The 20,636-nt window shown below is 41.5% G+C and overlaps 1 protein-coding gene across 2 annotated transcripts in view; it reads left to right on the plus strand.

Annotated features, from left to right (window-relative positions):
* The first annotated feature begins 7,260 nt into the window (after positions 1-7,260).
* The window catches only part of klf7b (Kruppel like factor 7b), a 42,478-nt gene continuing 29,102 nt past the window's right edge, over positions 7,261-20,636 (plus strand). The window contains exon 1 of one of the 2 annotated variants that reach the window (XM_079882477.1): positions 7,261-7,728. In XM_079882477.1, the coding sequence (XP_079738603.1) occupies positions 7,627-7,728 (102 nt within the window). In that variant the 5' untranslated portion in view covers positions 7,261-7,626. The remainder of the gene's footprint in view (positions 7,729-20,636) is intronic. The other variant, XR_013822416.1, reaches the window with a different exon arrangement.

A 20,636-nucleotide genomic window follows, 5' to 3' on the forward strand; every position in this document is an offset into this window, starting at 1 on the left:
ACGAAAGAAGATATTTTAAAGAATGTCTCAGTGATTTTTTGTCCTTATAGTTAAAGTCACTGGGGTCCAGTGTTGTTTTTGAACCCACTTTAACTGTACTGACAAAAAAAAAAAGCATCATACAGCTTTGGAACTACATGAGCTTGAGTTAATTATGACAGAATTTTTTATTTTAGGCTGAACTACAGTATCCCTATAAGATTGTTAGCTAACGTTCTAGGACATGATTTCAGCAAGCCTAAATGAAAAATTTCCTTTTAAAAATTCGACCCCCTCAAAGTCATTGCTAAATTTCATATCGCCTATGGATAGTGTGGGCAGTTGGGATGTGGGGGTCTGCAGAGATGCTACCAGCGCTGCTCCTGGAGCCTTCTTTAAATATTTACACTCAGCAGAGCGGAGATAAGGCACTGAGACGATGCAATGGAGAACGCAGCCAACTCCACATACAAAGCATACATGTATAGGGAGGCAATTCGCCGGCAGTGTGTTACTGTGTTTTTATCTTGATTCTCACACACCAAGATTGAGTCAGAGAGACTGATCAGGATAAAAGGTGTGAGATAGAAAGCGCGAGAAAGAGGAGAGGTGAGAGACAGAGAGAAAGACAGCATAGGCGCTTTCAGTGACAAAGATGGAGGCAGTAGCAATACAGGGGGATAAAAGAGGAAGAGATAAAAGTGAGATTAGATGCAAAAGAACAAATACCAAAAAAAAAGCTACAAGATGAGCAGTCTGAACATGTGATTAAGGGCTTGATATAAAAGGAAAAAGGAGAAGAATGTTTGAGGGGACAGTGTGAGGGAGTTCTAAATGTGTCAAATGGATGGATGTGATGCCCACTCTCCTCTCCCCCATAATGCCGTGAGCATGGCGAGCACTGCCGGGTCAGCCTCATAGCATACTAATGAGATTACAGCCCAGTGTGCCACATCAATAGAGCTACGCTGAATCCCCCTCACTCCATACATGCTAAACCAGAACACAGCTAGAAGCTCCAGTGCGCTCTCTCTGTGTCGGATCCATTTGGAGGAATTCCAGACTGAATTTGTACAATCCCATTTTTTTCTAGTATAAGAAAAGATGACAGTAATGTTCAGCAGGAATGTTTGGCCAACAATTCAGGTACTGAACACAAGTTTCTGGAAGACATGCACTCATTTTTTTGTAATTTGCAACTGAATGGACGGTACGCAATACCTCAAGGTTTCCTGGGCTCTCCCGCACGCAGTCAGAGGCGACGGGATGAAAGCGTAAAGATAAATGTATTCCCTTTATCATCCAAAGTATTATTCCTTGTGCTAAATTAATCATTCTGTTCTCAAGAGGTCCAAATCTGAAAACCTTCTTTTCAAAGAGGACCTTTTTTTTGTGCCATAGCAGACCCCCCTCAAAAACCCAGATAATAATAGTAAGGGAGGGAGCCATTCTTTCCATTTCTCATCTTCTCCTCTAGCTCTTTCCATCCAAAGCCACATAAAAGGTGTTCTCTCATGCAAGAGCAAAGGTGCTAGAGGTCAGGGTCATTTTGGTGTACACGCCTAGACGGAAAGAGAAGTGAGGCTGAATGAGACAAAACAACACAGGCTGAGAGAAGGGGAATCTCGGCACGTCTTCAAGAGGGCCAGTCTAATGCGAGTGGATGTTTTCATCTCCGTAGCAGTGCTCCAGTCCAACCTAATTGGGACAATTCCCACTAGTGATATAATTTCATTCCTACCTCAGTGTGACTCCTATGATCTCATGCTGCAACCTTTTACTTCTCCTCTGATTCCCCTTCCCGCACTCTGCCACGTAGGCGACCACTGCACTGCCAACTGGAGTTTGAGCTATACCGAAAAGAAAGTCCGGCGTCTCGCATGAAATCAACGATGACAAATTAATGTGCTCGTGAAACATCGCACGGCTCATGAAATGCAACTTTAAGTATCGTCTTATCTTCGTAAGCTTGTGTTGTCACAACTGAGCAAGCAGGACTCATCATAGCTAAAAATGAGTCTGTGTTTGCCTTCCTGTTTCATCTCACTAACATTTATGTTATGCAGTGAGCGACTCCACTGTGTTGTGAGCTCGCAGCAGTAAGCGCCCGCTGTGCAAGAACACTTAAAAGGATGTCAGAAAGTCGAGTGTGATCACAGGTCACAGATGAGAGTGTGGAGGGCTGTGATGTAAGTGCTAGAGGCTGGGTGGGATGCCGTTGATGAGGGGTACTGGGTGAAGAGTGCCCCGGGGTCGGCTGGTAGGGGTCGCTCTGGGAGTCGGACTGACTGAACAGACAGGAGTGGCGCCAGGCTCTCCCCTGTGTGTGTGTGGAGCAGCGGGGTGCTGTAATGGTACAACCCTGTAGCTGCTAGGATCTGTGAGAATCCCAGTGACACGAGGGACCGCAGGGGAGGAGAGTCAGCCCCGTGTGTTTATGCAAACAGATCAGTTGCCATGACTATCCAAGCAGTGGCAGATTCACATGATGTCACCTTGGCGGCAAGGGAAAAACCATAACACAGAAACACGGCTAATTTAGGACAATGCAAAGCAGGACTATCAACATAACACCCACAAATCAGAGACACTGGTAATGTCTTGGTTAAACACACTTTTTAAAAGAACAGTTCAATTTAAAAATACAATTAACATTGTTTTCTCACCCTCATGTCGCTCCAAACCCGCATGACTTTTTCTTTCTTTCTTTCTCTCTTTTTTTAAACTGTCTCCTTTTATTTTCCAAGAACGTTCATGCTACTCTTTTCCATTCAACAAAAGCATGACCAGCCTAGATACAAAAAAACACCATAAAAGTAATCCATATGACTAGTGTGTAGCATTCCAAGTCTTCTGAAGCCATAAGATAGCTCTTAAATTATTTAAGACTTAGCAATAACATTGTTCATTGATCTTGTAAATCCATTTCAATGCTTTGCAACCTTAAACGTTCAGTTCTCTAAGATGTTGTCTACATTGTTGTTGCAGATTCTGCCTGAAAATGTCACAGAGATAATGTAGACGGCCAACATAAATTCGTTTTTGCCAAAATCGCTAAAACAACTTGTAATAATCTTGAAATATCAGTTTGATTGTGATGAAAATACAAACCAATCGGTGATGTTTTCCATGATATGCCATTTTCCAACAGTGCATTTCTGAAACTATGCAGTTAGGCTACATAATAGCTGTGTAATTTCAGATTGTTGCTAATTTTCTTTTTGAAAAGAAACAAATATATTTGTGAAGAAAAAAATAAAAGAAAACAACATTTAACAAAGAAATCTAACACAGCAAAAATAAAAAGGTATTACTTAGTATATTTATTTATTATTTATTCATTCATTATTATTGTTTTATATAATGGGCCAGTGAAAATGTTGCCACGGCAAGTAAAAATGGAAAAGAATAATTTTAGAGTATTTTCTGGGAATAATTAAAGAGCAGTGTGAGCATTCTTCTTTTGTGTTCCACATAAGAAAAAGTCACAAAGGATTGGAACAATATGAGTAAGTAATGTGTTTTTTGTGTTGTTGTTTTTTTTGTGTGTTGTTTTTGTTAAATTCCCATTTTGGGGTGAACTGTCCTTTTCATTTCTGTGTATGAAGTCAAGAAGAGTCATTTCGTATGCTTAGACACAACTACATGTAAGATTCATGATATTACATGCAGTTGTGTCTAAGCATAACATATTATTCCCCTTTTGACGTCATACAGCCTTTAAAATTTAACACTTCAGCCTCAACAGTAAACGTGTGAGGTAGGAACTGGGGCACCCTGAGTGTGTTTTATTCTGTGTCCATGGCCCAGTTTGGAAGTTGCAGGGTTTGCCCCGGGTCAGGGCTAGGCTCAGTGGGAACCAGCTGTTTCAGACTTGGTGAGACAGCGGGTTAGCCATAGGAGGGAGTGATGAGCCAGTCATCAGGGCTTACCCTGCCCAGCTGTGCCACCGAGCCTGGCAGACTCGCACCTGCCCTTAACCCGCCGCGCAATAACACCAAAGCACACACCTGCTTTTTCTTTCCAGCATCCTCAGTCCCTCGGTAGTGCGCTCTGGCCAATGAGGAAGAGGCAGGACTAAGCCATGTCCCCCCGGATCTGATCTGCTGTGTGCGTCTGCAGCTCAGGAAATCACATGCACTTCGACATTCAGCTGCAAATCTTTCAGTGTATATTTTTGATAGAGACAGGCTAGCGTGTCTTGTGGAGCAGCTTCCACCCCTCCATCCAACCCCCACTCAGGCTAATTCTCTCTGGCAGGGAGACCTGTAAAAATCAATAGGGAAAATGTCCTGAAACAGTCAATCTAGCAACCATCTGCCCCGGTACTCCACTGAGACAAAAACCAATGTCCCCTGGGAAAGTGACGGAAGACACAGACAGCACAACGCGCATACAAACTCAATTACTCACTGCAACTAAAACACTCTTTCGCATTGCAAAATCAGGCTTACACTTTTCTACTGCCTGTCACTAATTGCAACTGAAGTAGTGTTTACAATTATCAAAACATTTTATTTGGTGTTTGTGACAACAAGGTTGGTGCACTTGCAGTTTCAAATTTCAAGCAATCTTTCTAACAAACTGTAGTTAACAAGAGCAGAAATCATTTAAAATGTTCATATTTTAAGTGAACAATAAACCTGTGTTCTGGCAGGTTGTTATGCTATCAAAACTTAATAACTGATTGAATGTAGCATTTGCTTTGTTGATCAAACGTAATTAAATTATTCTTTATCAAGGCATTTTCTCTCACTCAGTCCACAAATTAATGTAATTGCCATATGTTTCTAATTCATTTTAAAATTAAACTGTTCAATTTCCAATGTGATGGTGGCTGCTTCTATTAAAACAAAGAGGCAAAGTCAGTACTGTTGATTTGTCATCGTTCCCTTTAAAATACACCAAAAATACCAGACCCACAACATACCAAAGAAAATCTGGTTTCCCTCTCCCTCTCCCTCTCCCTATGTGTAAAATTATAGATATATTGTATGTATACATACATACACACTCCTGGGCAAAATAAATAAATAAAATGGCTAAACACTAGGCTTTAAATTGCCTTAACCATAAAGTATTGGTCAGGAAATTAGCTAAATTTAAGCAAATTTACTAATTAAAAAGCCATTGCTGTCTCAGAAAAACATCAAAGACAGAATGAAGTTTTTGGCAGAATTTGGGAAGTTAGTGATGAATCACACTGAAACACGAGTTGCATGGTGATGCTCCAGAGCGGTGTCTTTGAACGTCTGGTTAGAATATAATAATAAATGCATCTCTCCCACAGTGAAGCATGGTGGAAGAGACTGTCATTGTGTGGGGAGCCTTTTTAGCTGCTAGTATTGGTGAGCTGCTTCACTGTGAAAACTCATTTAAAGCTTTGGAGTAGAGGAGAATATTGCAGAATGGCTTGCTTTCAAAGGCAAAGTTATCAAAGATGATCAGATGTTATTTTTCAACAAGACAATGCTCCTGCCCAAATTGCAAAGCCAACCAAGAAGTGGCTTGAGAAGAAGTCCATCAGGCTCATGTTTGGCCTGTTCAGTGTCCAGATTTGAACCATATAGTGAATATTTGGTCTCGAATTAAACTCAAACGAACTGGGAGACATTTTTCAACTACTCATGAACTGTTTGAAGCTATTAACATTGGTTGGAACAGCGCTGACTTTTCTTCAAAAGCTGTCCACAAGTTTGCCCACACGGTTTAAATATTTTAGAAAACAAAATGGAAGTCTATGCCATGCTAAATTGCTCTATCTACAGTATTTGTGAAATTCTTGCTAATTGACCAGTGATTTGTAATCAAAAAAATATTAAAAAAATAAATAAAAAAACAAAATATTTTGTCTATTTTTTGCGAGTGTGTATATGTTTCTATAAATGAAGTATATATTTTTTTTTTTTTTTGACGCATTGTACATAGTTGAGTAGTATATCGTCATGTATAAAGCTAAAATAAAATAAAAGATCTGACTTGTGAAGTATGTTATCCCACACTTGTATGTTCTGTCAGAATTCAACATCACAAGTCTGTTAATAGTTATGTAATTTTAATAATATTTTAATACACAAAACAATAATTGTCAAAATCTAGGATTCATCTGTGTAAATGAGACTTCAGAGAGCAAAATAAATTTTACAAAACAACAAAATAGAATTAATCTCCATGCTCTTAGTGTTGTCAATTTAAGATGGTTTATCCATATTTCAAAATAAATAAAGGATAGTATACAGTCAGCTATTATCGGGGAAAAGGCCAGACAGTTGATCAGGATAGAGAGATATAGACACAGAGAGACAGAGAGAGAGACAGAGAGAGAGACAGAGAGAGAGAGAGAGAGAGAGAGAGAGAGAGAGAGAGAGAGAGAGAGAGAGAGAGAGAGAGAGAGCATGAGCCACAGATAGAGATAGACAGACGGATGGATGAATGAGTGGTCACTTATACAGGTTTGCCAGGGGCAACGGTCATTATTCAGAAACAGTATTCTGTTATAGGTTTCTGTTATATGGTTTCAGGAATTAACAGCTTATAGAAGTGTTTCTGGCTTGCGAAAAACATCCTGAAGAGTCAATTACCCTTTACACAACAATAGCCAGATCAGTACTGCAATCAATGCCATCAATTGCTGTAATAGTTGCAATTATAGATGCTCTTTGTGGTAATTTGTGCCATCAGAAGAGCTAAAACTCTAATTTCAAAGTGCTATGCCTCTTATTTCAAAATTCAAATATTTAAAGTATCCCTCATCCTGTCTGTGAACCACTCAATCCTAGTGATTGTGGAACATCTGAGAGGATCTTCACAGAATTTTTTTTTCCCCCAGCACTTGCCTGTGCCTCAATATTAGCCTAGTACAGCACAACATCAATCTATTTTTCTAAACAACTGTTTCCAACTTTATCGGCAGTTCTGTGGTTACCCGTGTACAATTTCCAACTGATATGACTTCATAAAGAGTTAGAATTGCCTCACGTCTCAACTGCAACTTCTACTTCTGTTTGTAGCGTTCTCCCTGGCCGTATGAGAGACGCCAGCGCGCTGCCGCTGCTATATAGCTCTCTAAAAATAGCTCACCTTTCACTGCCTTCTACGGCCCGATTGACAAGCGTCCTGAGCCAATCACGCTATATTATTCAAATTGTACTCCTCCTATTTGGCCATTTTAGCACCGCCTTACTTGGACGCCAGTGAGATCATCAACCCTATTTACCGTATATGGTCACGCACGGAATTGATTGACAACAAACCACGCCCCTCGAGTTCCCTTGGCTTCCTCTCGCTCGCGAGACAGCGAGCCCAGCAACTTGCCTTGGTGATCCACGGCATTCAAGATAAAGGCTACCTGGAATTTATAGCGCAAAAGAGACAGAGGCAATGCGGAAATAGGTGGACAGTTCATGTCACCGATTTTGCATCCCACTCCCAGGCTGAGGATCTGAGAGTTCGCGGGGATTGCAATTAAGTGACAAGAATTATTTTTATTTTTTTCCTTCCTTTTCCTCAAAGCGCTTAAATTACCAGCTTTGAACTACACTTCACTGAGGATTTGAAACATTCTTTTTGCGTTTGGCAGTGGGCTGAGAAGTAAAAATATACCAGAGGATCAAGCAACACTTTTTTTTCCTTCTTGTGAGCATCAACATGGACGTGTTGGCAAATTACAGTATTTTTCAGGAACTTCAGCTGGTGCACGACACGGGCTACTTCTCGGCGATGCCATCGCTGGAGGAGAACTGGCAGCAGGTGAGAGTTTGCGCGTAACTATTGGACTGTTAGTTCGCATAAATAAGCCGTGCTTATTTGCGCACATGGATCTAATGCAAACATTCACAACTTCACAGTGCGCGCGTATGTCTAAACACGCTGTTTCCTTGTACAAATTATTACGTGTAGTGGTTTATAGTGATGACGAAAGCGCTGTTTTGCTGCTTTCATACTAAAGCATGTCTAGAACTCCGGTCTTTTTATTTATACGAGCGAAAGTGATTATTATTAGTTAGACGAATAATCTATATGCTTTAAGGAATGAGACGCATATTTAGTACACTTCTCTGTTGTATACTCAAAGCAAAACAGATGTCAATGACAGAATAAGACACGAGACGATTCATGTGCATTATAGTCTACTTCTGACTGGATCTGACTGAATGGCGCACGTAATGTGGCCAGAGAAAATAAGGGCTTGGCTAACAATAAGCGAATTGTTATTAAATAATGCATTCGTCTGTCAGATAACTTCGTGTTTTTCAGCCCGACGATATCAAGAGCAGTTCCCGATCTTCATGTATTATGTATTACCTCCGCCGCGAGGGTGCGCGCGTGAGTGGATGTGAGGTGAATGCATCCAAATCACCCACTCCTGAGAGCTGGTGTGCATCTGTATGACAATTTGCTGACTCTTGAAGGGGGAGAGGTAATCAATGATAATAGTGGTGTTTTACATTTTTATGATATCCCACTTAAGCCTTCTGGAAAAGCTGGAGATGATGCACATACGTGCCACTGGAACATAGTCATGTTTTTAAGTGATGAGGTCTTAATGTGATCAATGCAAATCAATTGCTTTGTGTTATTGGGCAATGATTGTTTTAGCAGCAAATATAGTAATAATAGCACCAGGATTTAGAAGTTTTATAAATTAAACGGCAGCAATTTAATGATAAGATTTATGATTTGAGGTTAGAAGGACTTCTGGTAATCGATGTGGCGACGGACGCCTCTGAACGCATGCACTGGCTGTCTTCAGCTCATTGCAATTCCATGTGCTCAACTGCAGGGAAATGCAGTGAGTGGTTATTTATTGCTGATGTGTGAACTTGAAACATATCTACCCCCCACCAGCAATTCAACCGGCACGTTTAATACAAATATTACCTGGTAGCAAATGCAAATGCAGACGTATTGGCATGAGTATAGAAGGAAAATACAGGTCTGGCAATCTCTTCTCGAAGATTAGAACAGAGAAGAAATATGTTGTGCAGGAAGACAGACAGGTCTGGTTTATCTGCTAATTCTGGCATTAATTAACTTAAAGCATCATGGTCATATCAAATAATAGCATGCATGTGTACATGGGGAATTTATTCTCTGCAGTGTAAATTGACAGTCCAAGCACAAATGGATCACAATTTAAAGACAGAGTGAGTATCAACTCGCATCAGAAGAGAAGCGGAACAACCATATTGAATCAGAAAAAATAAAGTTGAATCTGATGGCAAGAAAATGAGCATGAAGAGAAAAAGGCCTATCTCTGTAGACAGGCTTTTTTCTTTGAGTAACATCATAGTTAAAGTTTGATTCTTTTACAAGTTGTGATAGTTTTAAAGTGTAGCCCTAGATCTGCCAGTGCAAGGTAAACAGCACCCTTTGAGAAGGAGACAAGATGGATAGCTGTGCTCGGCCCCTTGCGAGTGGAGCATGAATCAGACCTTAATGGATGTGATATGGGTGAATTGAGTTTCAGAGCTCAGTCTTCGACCAGGGATGGGGCGCAAGGGTCACGGAGGGGAGAGTGACAGAGGTGATGTGCTCAGGGATGACGAGAGGTTGTCCACCGAACGTGCACTGCATCTATTCCCCACGAGGAACGCAAACTGCTGGCACTGTCTCCCCCAACTTGAACAAAGACGCTATCTTTCACTGTCAAGAAGAGACACAGAGGAGAGAGAGAAAAAACAGAGGGAAAAGACAGAGAGGGCGGCTTTCTGTAATCACAACTCGCCAACCTTTCTTAGGGTAGAGAAGGGAGGGATTATTTTGGCGATGACCCACAAGCAAGGTTAATTCAAAGAGCGGCTGTTTGTGCAACAAGAGAGCCCCTGTTGGCTCTCACCCCCCTCCCCAAGCAGTGCCACCCAGTATGACTCTCAGAGCTCATCACTGGAGGCTGCAAGAGCAGGTGGAGTGGCCTGGGGAATGAGGCAGAGGCAGTAAACACCACCATCAGAGGCAGTCAAGGCAGCCTGGCCAATTAGTAAGGATCACCTAAGAGACGGGTTGGGGGGCTGAGTCTGTTTGTCTGCATCCATCCATCCATCTGTCCTCCATCAGCTAGCGCACCACGTGGGCCTTTGTTGGTGTGTCCTTCTCTGACAAGAAGGCCTTTTTGTGGGTCACAGCAAAAATGGGTCACTCTCTGTCTTTTTGTCTACAAAGTCTGGCAGACCTGTCCTTACAGTACTCTTCTTCTCGTCGTCAAGTGTTTTGTTCAGAAAGTTTTAATTGCCATCAGTAACTCCAAATGACTTCATTCAAATTTCTGAAGCAGGGTCTAATTGTTGCGCACCCATCCAAAACCTAGGACTACTACTGTAAGTGTTGAAGTCTGAACCCATGATACTTGGCTGTCCTGATAATCCCAGCAAAACCTAAGACCTACTCTTTTTTCCCCTGTTCTATCAATAGCTTTCATGCTAAAGGTTGAGAAAAAGAATCTGAGAAGTGGTGAACTTCTCAAAGCTCACTGGCAGCTGGAGGGCAGACGACTGACCCACAGAAACGCATCACAGTCAGTAGAACTGGAACACGTCTGAGCAGGGTCACGTAAGCCCCTGAGAGAAGCTGCAGGAAGCAGCTATCTGAGATGAAGGCAGTGCACCGCTCAAACGTTGAGACTGGTCTGTCCCAGAGAAGCCCAGTTTGACAAGATAATGAATCACACTGCATGCATATTCTGTGCTGAGTTTTTGCATTTCACAGCCCAGTAATTTTTCGAAACAAAGGGCTGGATCGTTAGGTCGGTGGATGGGGGTTGAGAAAGAGGCTACAAGATAACATTAAAAATGTATTTCAATTGAGTCAGGCTACGTCAGTGCTCCAAGTGGAGGTTCCACACCTGATTGCTGGAGCCTAACATCCTTGCCCCTACGCTTTCTTGCTAATTCCCCCCTGCAGCCCATGGTGCAGGCAGTTGGCCTGCTTTAGCTTCCATCCATGCTTTTATCACATTCCTTCTCTATCCACATTGAGCTTGCTCCAGCTGAAGGCATTCAAACTTTCTCTGGGCAGTGAACACTGAAATGTGCATTATGTAATACCCTGAGGAACACAGCTGCTTTCTCACAGTGTATCTTCTGACAGCACAGACCTTTTCTGCTCTCTTTCTGCAATTGGCAAAGCTCCAGGACACCAAAGTAATGGCCAAACGCATTACCTTGTTGACGACACCAGAGAAAGCTCCCCTGAAGCTGTAGAGTGAGTGGTAACATTGCAATGTCTTCAGAGTCTTCAGATAATGTACTAAGCTCCTACTTATCTACTGGGAGACTTGCAGGTTTAGGCAAAGAAGGATCCTTGTACACCCTCAAAGCTTTGTGCTGCATTTTAGATTCAACAGCCTGAATTTTGTCAGTGGTGATGTCCTCACTGACTGACCTTACTCTGAGGGAAACACCTTGGCATTCAACCTCAAACCTGTTCTACCGGCCTCTCTTTGAAGTGTTAACAGGTCTATCAGTACATGCTGATGCTCAGGCATGCGTTGAAATATAAGGACTCTCGCGTCAAGATAAATAAGCTGTCAAAAAGTTATCTTACACAGATATGCAGTGCATCTGTGGAGGCTTGGCTACTCTGACACATCCCTTCCCCTCCAACAGTTTTGACCTCACTGGCCCCTGCTGAACCAGTCAACAAGCTCCATTAGTCACTATGTTGTTGGTACATACTTTTGACCCACAATGGAAAGTGCCTGTCACTCTGTGTGATCCTATTGCTGATTTTGAGTTTTATAACTTAATTGATCTCGTCAGCTTTCCACTGGATTATCGACTGGCCCATATAATGGCAGGGATCGGCGAGCAGACTGCATTCATAAGTCACCACTGTGTTGGTATTAGTATGACATCATAAACCAACCCATTGTTCTGGGCATTTCCTGTACGCTGCCTCTGCCAGTGACTAGACAGGTCAAAACCAAGAACTGTCTGGGTTTAGTATAGACTTTGAATCACTGTCAAGTCATCATCTGAGATTGCAATAGAGTTGACTATTTTTCTTCCTGCCTACGTATATCTCTCTAATGATTCAGATTTTATGGTGTGCAGTCGAAATGCACTTTAAAATTCTGTGTCAGACAAAAGCAATAATTTGGCATTATGTCAATCTTTAGTCAGACTAAAATCATATTAGTCTGATTTTTGAGAAGTTTTACTAACAGACCTGGATAAGACAATTGTAGCTAAGCTTTGTTCAAGCATATATAAAAGTTAATCTGACTATAATTTACCTCGGCTTTGCGCACTTGCTCCAAAGTTGCAGGTGACATGCAACATGTACCCTTCAAATAGTAGGTTACACATTGTGTCATGTATACTTGGACAGATTGAAACGACTACTATTCGACTTCACAAAAACCCACTGTAGCTCAAATATAACTATAAACAATCTTAGTGACTACTGCAAAAGCGTAGATCCCAGACACAGCAGATCACTCAGCCCCCAGACAGCTGACAGTAATTAGGCAGTAGTGAGGTGCAGCAGGGGTCTTTCATGTATAGGGCTGAACTAGGTTTCCCTTTGAAGTGGGGACCTTTCAGTCACATTCTCCTTTTACGTTTGAGTAAAGTTCATACTAAGCTTTAGCACAGGCTGCTTCTGATGCAACCTAGCAATTTCATGTTGAATTCCATCTCTTTGTTAAAAAAGCTGTAACCACGAGCATGCATGACAGGTCTGGGCAAACTAATAAATAACAAGCTGTGGAAATTATAGAGGAAAAAAAGCAATACCCGACTCGACTATTATTCTGTGATTTTGAGTTACTACATTAAAGTGAAACAGCTTTCACAAGATCATTAGCATTTGAAGCGCAGCCCTAGCTCACCTTCATATACACTGTGTGCCCTGTTTACCAAATATCGTTCACCATGAAATGTGGCAATTGCTCTATAATTTATTCTCAGCGCTAGAGGTAGATCAAAGACGGCATCAAACTGGCAGTTGGTAGGTGTTTGAACAGTCAAACATAGGTTTGGTGAAATGAGAAATTGGGGGATAATTAGCATCTTCAGAGAACACAGCCTTCAACAAACTCAAGGGCTGAAAAAATGCTAAGAAATATATATAATAATGTCATAAGTTAAACAATATTCCAGGATGTTTTTCCATTACAATGACTTGAAATGTGCAATGTCACAAGAGAAGAAACTGCGGCATTTTTTTGCCACATGGTATGAAATGGTATGGTATAAAACCACAGAAGTGTATATAACGCAAACACAATCAGGAACATAAAATAGCTGAGGAAATAAGTATGAAAACAACAGTGCAAAAGTGATTAAAGGTAAGGAAATATACAACTATTATAAGCTAGGGGAGTTAAATAATAAGCTTTGGACTACATTTCAAGGAAGCATTGTAGTTTCCCTCAAGTTGAAGTCAAATATATCCCTCAGAAACCCAAACCAGTGCATTAATGATGAGATCATGTAAATGAATGTTATGAGAAACGCTGAGCAATACTGATTATGTTAAACAGCCTATCCGTTTCCAGTAAGCACTGGAAGTGATCTCACTCTCGATCTGGCCATGCAAGCTCTGAGACGCTAATGGTCCATGCTTATCTTCACTGAGAGTGTCTGTTGTTTGTCTAACTGTGTGTCACCTACAATACGGGCACAAGGAAATGTGTGGTCGCATATGCTGCCTAAGGAACTGCAGATGATTCACAGCATGCAGTTGATTCTCAGATTCTAAGGGTGCATTCCAGATCTTTCTCCAGGAAACGTGTGTACATAACCTATAGTTTCTGGGGTAGGCCTAAATGTTTATGATTTTTGACCCAATAGTAGTGCATGCTAAACTGAATATACCTACCCTCATCCATGCATTCAACATGCTAATTATCCCCATGCCTCCGAGTGATTGCTGATGGAGGTGGTATTGTTATGGAGGGATCAAGAGCTTTTCAGGGGCCATGATTGAGTAGCTGTTGGATGGTGCAGACGGTGTGGGTCATTTGTCTGCCGTCTCTCGAGAGTCTTTCAGCCCATGGAGATGAGAAGTAGTACTAGGATGGACAGAGAGAGAAAAAGACAGAGAAAGATGAGTGTTTGGAATGCATCTTTATGCATGAGTCCTGTCGTCCCCCTTGGTCTCGATGGAGAGGCAGTTTAGCCACTCAAGGATTTGATTAACAGGCTGAGAGGAACCAGCCATTTTTCTCTAAGTGCAAGTGCACACACAGGCATACAAACTCCGACTAACAGCCTGATGATATCTCTCACACCACTCTGAAAAAAACAAAACAAGGAGATTGGAAATCAATACTTTTCCATTGCAAATGGTACCTCAATGCTGTTTGAGATGGCAGCACTCCTTTTTCTGCAAAAATGAGAGTTGCATAAACCAGGAGGACATTTGGTATGAATAATAAATATGATATTTTGTGTATTCCAAACCAGCTATAAGTAGACCTGCTGAATGTCAAGGTAAAAATAAAGAAATGAAGAGAGAGAAGAGCAGAGGAGGAAAGTAAAGGATGCCTCATGTTTATTCAAGTGCTCCTGATGTGAGATTCAGCTCTAACGGTCCTGCACTCGTTCTAGCCTCTTGGCCTTCTGGAATTTCCCTGCACTGATATTGTCCAGATGGGAATGCGCAATAAGGCCAACCTAAGACTGCTGCCAGACTGTCTAATATTCATATTCTTCAGGTAGCCAATGGCAAATTTAAGCCATGTCATCTTGTTTTGTTTTGTTTTTTTTGTAAGAAATTTGCCCTAAACAATACAAAAATACACTTAGAACCAAAAAAAGCACATTATACTCATTATAAAACAACTGACAATAATTGAGAAGTCAATCAGTGCAAACAAATCTGTCATGTCACCTTGTTTGACATCACAGCACTAAAACATACACAACCTACTCTATCATGTACACATCACAGTTCTTTGTATCCAGATGTAAAATTCAATTTAATTCACATTTATTTGTATAGCGCTTTTCACAATACATATTGTTTCAAAGCAGCTTTACCGAAAATCCATGTGTCTTCATTACAATTTAAAGTGATCTGTTATCAGAGGTGACTGTGTCTTTCCATCGATATCAAATTGTAATTTATTTAGCATGCAGATGTTGTAGCAACACTACTGGTTAATCTGAATCATATAATGCATTTCCTCTTGAGTAATTTGGAGTTTTCTGTCTAGTGGAGATTGTGATTTCATATTGGGTTTCGGAGTGGCAGGAAGCTCAGGTCTGAATCACCAAACACCTGTTGTCAAGCTGCCAAACAGGAGTGGTGAGCTCATTGTTTGTTTTGGTGGTGGTGACATAGACACAATAAGGACACAGGTCACAAGACCCATTAAAACACAATGACCAAACAACAGGTACTTTTCCACTAGGTATAACGTGCATTTAGGTTGTGTTTTGTGACCTTGAAACAACTTGAAGTAAAAATTTGTGAATTAATACACTGGCTGGGCTCGTTGATAATTTGATGTAAGTTTATTAAAGTGCAAAGGGATATATATTGTTTTGTTGGAATGTCACAGAGATTTTGATTAATATTATATTTTGATTAAAAACAATACTTCTGTAGTTCTGATCAATCATACTGCACACTTACCAACTGATGTATACTTGACTGGGCCTTAGCAGATCTGTGGAAGCAGCATCTAAAACAACACAATAATAATATTTAGAAATTTTACAATCCAATTCAATCACACGGATACCTTTTAATAAAATATGTATTCATTTGGAACAATGTAGTCCATGAAAAAAACATCTCTCATCTGTGTAGAAGCACTTGTCTGTTGTGATTATTGATATGATTCTCAAAACTGCTAAATCCAGTGTTTCTGAAAGGAAATCAAGCTCAAAGACTATAAGGGCAAACAGAATAATAATACCAGAATAATGCTCTCTTTTGTGCACAGAAAGAAAAGTGTAGTAAAATGTAGTAGACGCATTCTCATGGCCGCTGTAGGCTATGCAAGAGTCTTATAGATGCAAAGAGACATTAAAGTTGCAATCAGACATTTGAAATAAAACAGGGAAAAATATCAATTTAAAATAAATGTTAATAATTTAAATTTCTTGAGGGAACTGAGGGTATCACAGTTTGAGAACCACTGTAGCCTATCATACCCAGCTTGCCTTTTTAATTTGGACTGAACTATATCGTTTCTTGTGTGGGTTATAGAAAACAGAAAATATCATTAACACAATGAAAAAAAATAGAAGTCAATGGAAAGTTGACCATGAAGTCCCACCATGATGTTGAAAACAAACATCTGTGTGCGAGTGCATATTTGCATATCGTCTCTCTCTGATGGTCACATGATCTGGCTCACTCCAGCCTCCTGTTGTGCCAGTCCAGTTTCACTATACTTGCTCATTTTCACTCGCTCATTCTTTTCCTCCTCTCGTTCATTCTCTCTCGCTCTCTTACCCATTTTGACCCTGTCTGCGGTTCACCTTTTAAAGCACAGCCACTGACTGTGCATGATGACATTTTGCATGATGTGGTCTGTTCAAATGTGAAAAATCCTACGCATATCTGGATTCATAGAATTGTATGTCCAAAATAGAAGGCATGTCAATTTATAGCACGGTCATCATATTATGCACTTGAGATATTTTATGCAAAATAATGAATAGTATTAAAATAGGAAAGCAGTACAACCAAGTCTCTGTGATGCAATCTGTTCATGTGGAGGTCAAAGCAGGTGGATGCCTCTTCTGTTGAGAGGTGTGCAGGCAGGATTGGCGTACATCACCCTCACAGAGCCCTCCACCTAACTAACAGCTCTGCTCAGTAATTACATGGGGAGAAAATAAAAAGGGCAGATGCCCCCCTGGCACCGGGCACACAACCGGTGTGTGTTCAACCTGGCGGTGTGGAAGAGCATACTGCTAATACACTAGAGAGCTGACTTTGAGCACAGTTCAGAAGGCAGGACCGCCCCATCAAGCACACACAAAGAATGTTTGCGGTTCTGCTCTTCGAAAGCGAGTTTCGAAGTGTGCTGTTACCACTTCCTCCCCATTCGTTGCCAATTCAGTGGAGGAAACCAAGCCCTTGTTTACTGACGGGATTCTCCACTATCGCCCACCCCCCACCCGCAGGCCTCCCTTTCCTTCCCCCTGCCCCAAAAGTTGCTCCCTCCACATGGACAACTGCCAACATCCTCTCCATTCATCAACCCAACAGCCGTACTGTTACAGTTATACTGGTTACAGCCCCTTGTGATGGTTGCTAAGCTGGTGCAAGTACCATATTGTGTAAGCTTTATTTTAAGCCTTTTATTTTAGGCAGGCCAGACCTTCTGTAAATTGTGCCAGGTGCCATACTGTATACCTGATATAGCTCTGGCTAAGGATCTGCATTGCTCTGCTTGTTTCTCCTTGAGGCGGCTCTGAGCTGCTCTGCTGTGAGACCCACCTGTTCACATTTGCTGGCATGCTTCGCTTTTCCACCAAACTCAAACAAAAGCTGAATCCTAATAAAGCTGAGTAAAATTTTTAACGGGTAGCTGTTAGATAAAGTTGATAAGAAATAAAGTCAAACTGTGAGATTATATAGTTGTTATTGTGAAACCTAAAATCGCAGTGTGAGAAATGAAGTCAGGTCATAAATAAGTCTCAGTTAGTATAAACAATACCAAACAAAGGTTTAGGGTCAGCAAAAAGTAATACCTTTGTTCAAAGAATTTTTTTCTTAAATTCACAAAAAATAAAATAAATAAAATGTGTATATATATATATATATATATATATATATATATATATATATATATATATATATATATATATACACACACACACACATATTACATAGCTTCCCAATTGCTCATATTATTCCTCTTGTATCAAAATATTGCTCATCTTGAAAAGTGTAATGTGTTTATAAATCTTTCTTAAATTGGAGCTCCCCTAACAAGCACAATTCTCCCCACCACGTCCACACTACACTCAAATGCGCTCTTTCGTCCTGAACGTTGTGCAGTGCGAGTCCTGCTGAGTGGTTTTGGGGAAGGAGTTTGTTATGGCTCAGTTAAATGGGTCATGTGCTGAGGACCAGCGACCTTGGAGCATTTGTCCTGCTCATTGAGACATTCAGTCTTCTCCCTTTGTTTTGCACAGACAGAGACCCACTTTCAACCATTTGCTCCTAAATCCTAATCATTGCAACATAATTTATACAAAAATTGGCCGTAATAACCATTCTTTTTAGTGTTTTTGGTGGAGTTACCAGGTTCTTTTAGCACCGCTTTATCAAAGCACCTGGATGCTATAACAGCGCAGTGGGTGCGAACGCATTGGAATAGAAGTGCAAAAATGACAGTGATTGTAAGGTGTTTGCAGTCAAGAACGTAAAGTCTGCCTTCTCTGAAGGCGAGGATGAGCCAGTGTACAGCTATGTGGGTCGGCTGCTATTTTAATCTGTAATGTTGCCGGGAATACCTGAGGGAACAGCCCGGCTCTGTTGGAATGGGGGCTTGTCTGTGTGCAAGTGCCAGTTTTTGTGTGTATGCATAGGTATGGCGGGTTGCAGCGCGCAGATCAGAAAGGTTGTTTAAAGATTTGCGTTAGTATGAGAGATGCCTACTGGGCACCTCTCTTAGGTTCAGTGGAGCAGGCGGCATATAAGTGGGCTTTTAAGCATGGGCCACTGCACCAGGCAAACCCAGCAGAGACTAGCCAGCATCTGCGCACACGTGAACACATCACGCTGGCACTCCTGCTCTTACGGTACCCTCCCCCCTCAGGCGATCCTCAAACAGGCCAACAGCTCAATTGTATATTTTGAGTGCCTGTGACTCATCTCTTGCGCTACAATATTCAGGATGAGATCACCCACTTTGTCAAATGCAAAGTGTTAAATGTGCCCGACTGCACTGTAGATTCCAGTAAAATGATGAGGTAATGCCTGAGATCCATCATGGAGTCACTACCTCGTCCTAGCAATGATGCTGTCATTGCGTTCGTGACCTTGTGATAATCAGCAATGGTTTGGGGAATTTTGGCAAGGTGGTGCCAGAGCTCCCGTACTGGGCTCCCTGCAGTGCAGACAGGTGTGGCGGCAGCAGGAGCACCTGCCGTTCAGCCGTCCCACCACGTCTGCAAGCCCGGTGGCTTCAAAGCATGGCTGTCCCAGAGAGAAAAACTCAGCACAGTCAAGTGCAACTTCGCATGCCCACATACACCATGCACGCTTGGCAAAGGTCTCCCTCTCTGCTGCTTCCATTGTAGTCAGGAATTAATAGACTGCAAAGGCATTCATCAAGTCCCAGTTAGGTTTCCTTTTATGTCACTGTAGCAGTCTTGTCAGATGCTGGTAATTGGGTTCAAAGTGCCATCACAGTAAAAGGCTGTGTGGGAGTGAGTCAGAAGGGGCGGGCCCTCGCCGTCTCAGGTGACCTCACTCTCGGCCCAGCTGCTCCAGAGTGCAGGGAGTAGGGAGGGAGGAGGTGGGGGATGAGGTCATTCTTTTGCTGGGAGTGTGTGGGCTGGATTTGCGTAGGTGTCTTTGTGTGCGTGTCTGCATGCATGAACGATAGACATTGGAAGAGATAAGGCTGGAGATTTTGGAGCGGACTTCTTGACATTGAAAAAAGAGAAACAAACGAAATGCTAAATGAAAAGCTTTGGGTCTGATATCGGTCAGCGTCGATTAAAGAAAATGAAAAATCTTTTTAAAAATCGAATTAAGTCTTTGTATTCATGTTGGTTTCATATTTTTAGAAATCTCAGTTTATTTACAAATTTCAAGAAAAGCTTAGTGGCACTGTGTGTGTGTATCAAGAATAATTGATTCATAAATATCATTACATTTTGGGTAAGTCACACCTAATTATATTTTACAACCTGAACTAATCGCCTTGTTATAAAAAAGGTCAAATTATCTTATATTTTTTATTTATGCAGAAAATATACCAAAATGAAAAATAAAAACGCGCTCATATAAGAGGGCAAGAATTACAACACTGACCCATATGCTCATACTGCAAAAGGTGCACTGCAAAGTCCATTTACAAATAAATAAATAAAGACACTAGTTTCACCCACACAGGGGATTTCATCAGGACATTGTTTCGTCGCAGAAATTTGCCGCCGTCCACTGCTCCTCACAATAAAAGCTTTTATGCATCAGTTCATGATCAAATGCTCCCTCCCACCTCACTTCATTTATGGCTGACTGGCAGAGTGGCAGGGCTTTGTGTCTGTTGTTAGAGAGATGAGCTGGGCTGATAGCCACGTGGAGAAAACAGGACAGCCCACAAGGATTGAGACGTCACAACACAGGGGCGGCTTGCCATTGCGTATTCCAAGCATGCATGGGAGCGCTATCAGATCATAGGAGGTATCGGTGAAACAGACATCTGATTCGAGGTGTCTATGATCGATGCCAGCATTTTAAAAGCTAAGAGAGGCTATTGTTTCATTGTAAATCCTCCCGTACACGTCGGTAATGAGACATCTAGATGGAAAGGACAATTTCTCTGCTAGCATGTAACAAAGTCATAGAAGGTTCTCTGAGAGATTGCTTTTGCGATTTTTATTGCAGTCGTCAAAGCTCTAACTCTCCTCTCATGACAGACGACATCCTCATCACTCCAGCTTACATACTTCGGAAGCATCCAGCAAATAGCAACACTGTGATTTTCGTAAACATCCCCAGAGATGGGCTTTCAA

The sequence above is a fragment of the Squalius cephalus genome (genome assembly GCF_949319135.1).
Source record: "Squalius cephalus genome assembly, chromosome: 9".
Classification (NCBI taxonomy): Eukaryota; Metazoa; Chordata; class Actinopteri; order Cypriniformes; family Leuciscidae; genus Squalius; species Squalius cephalus.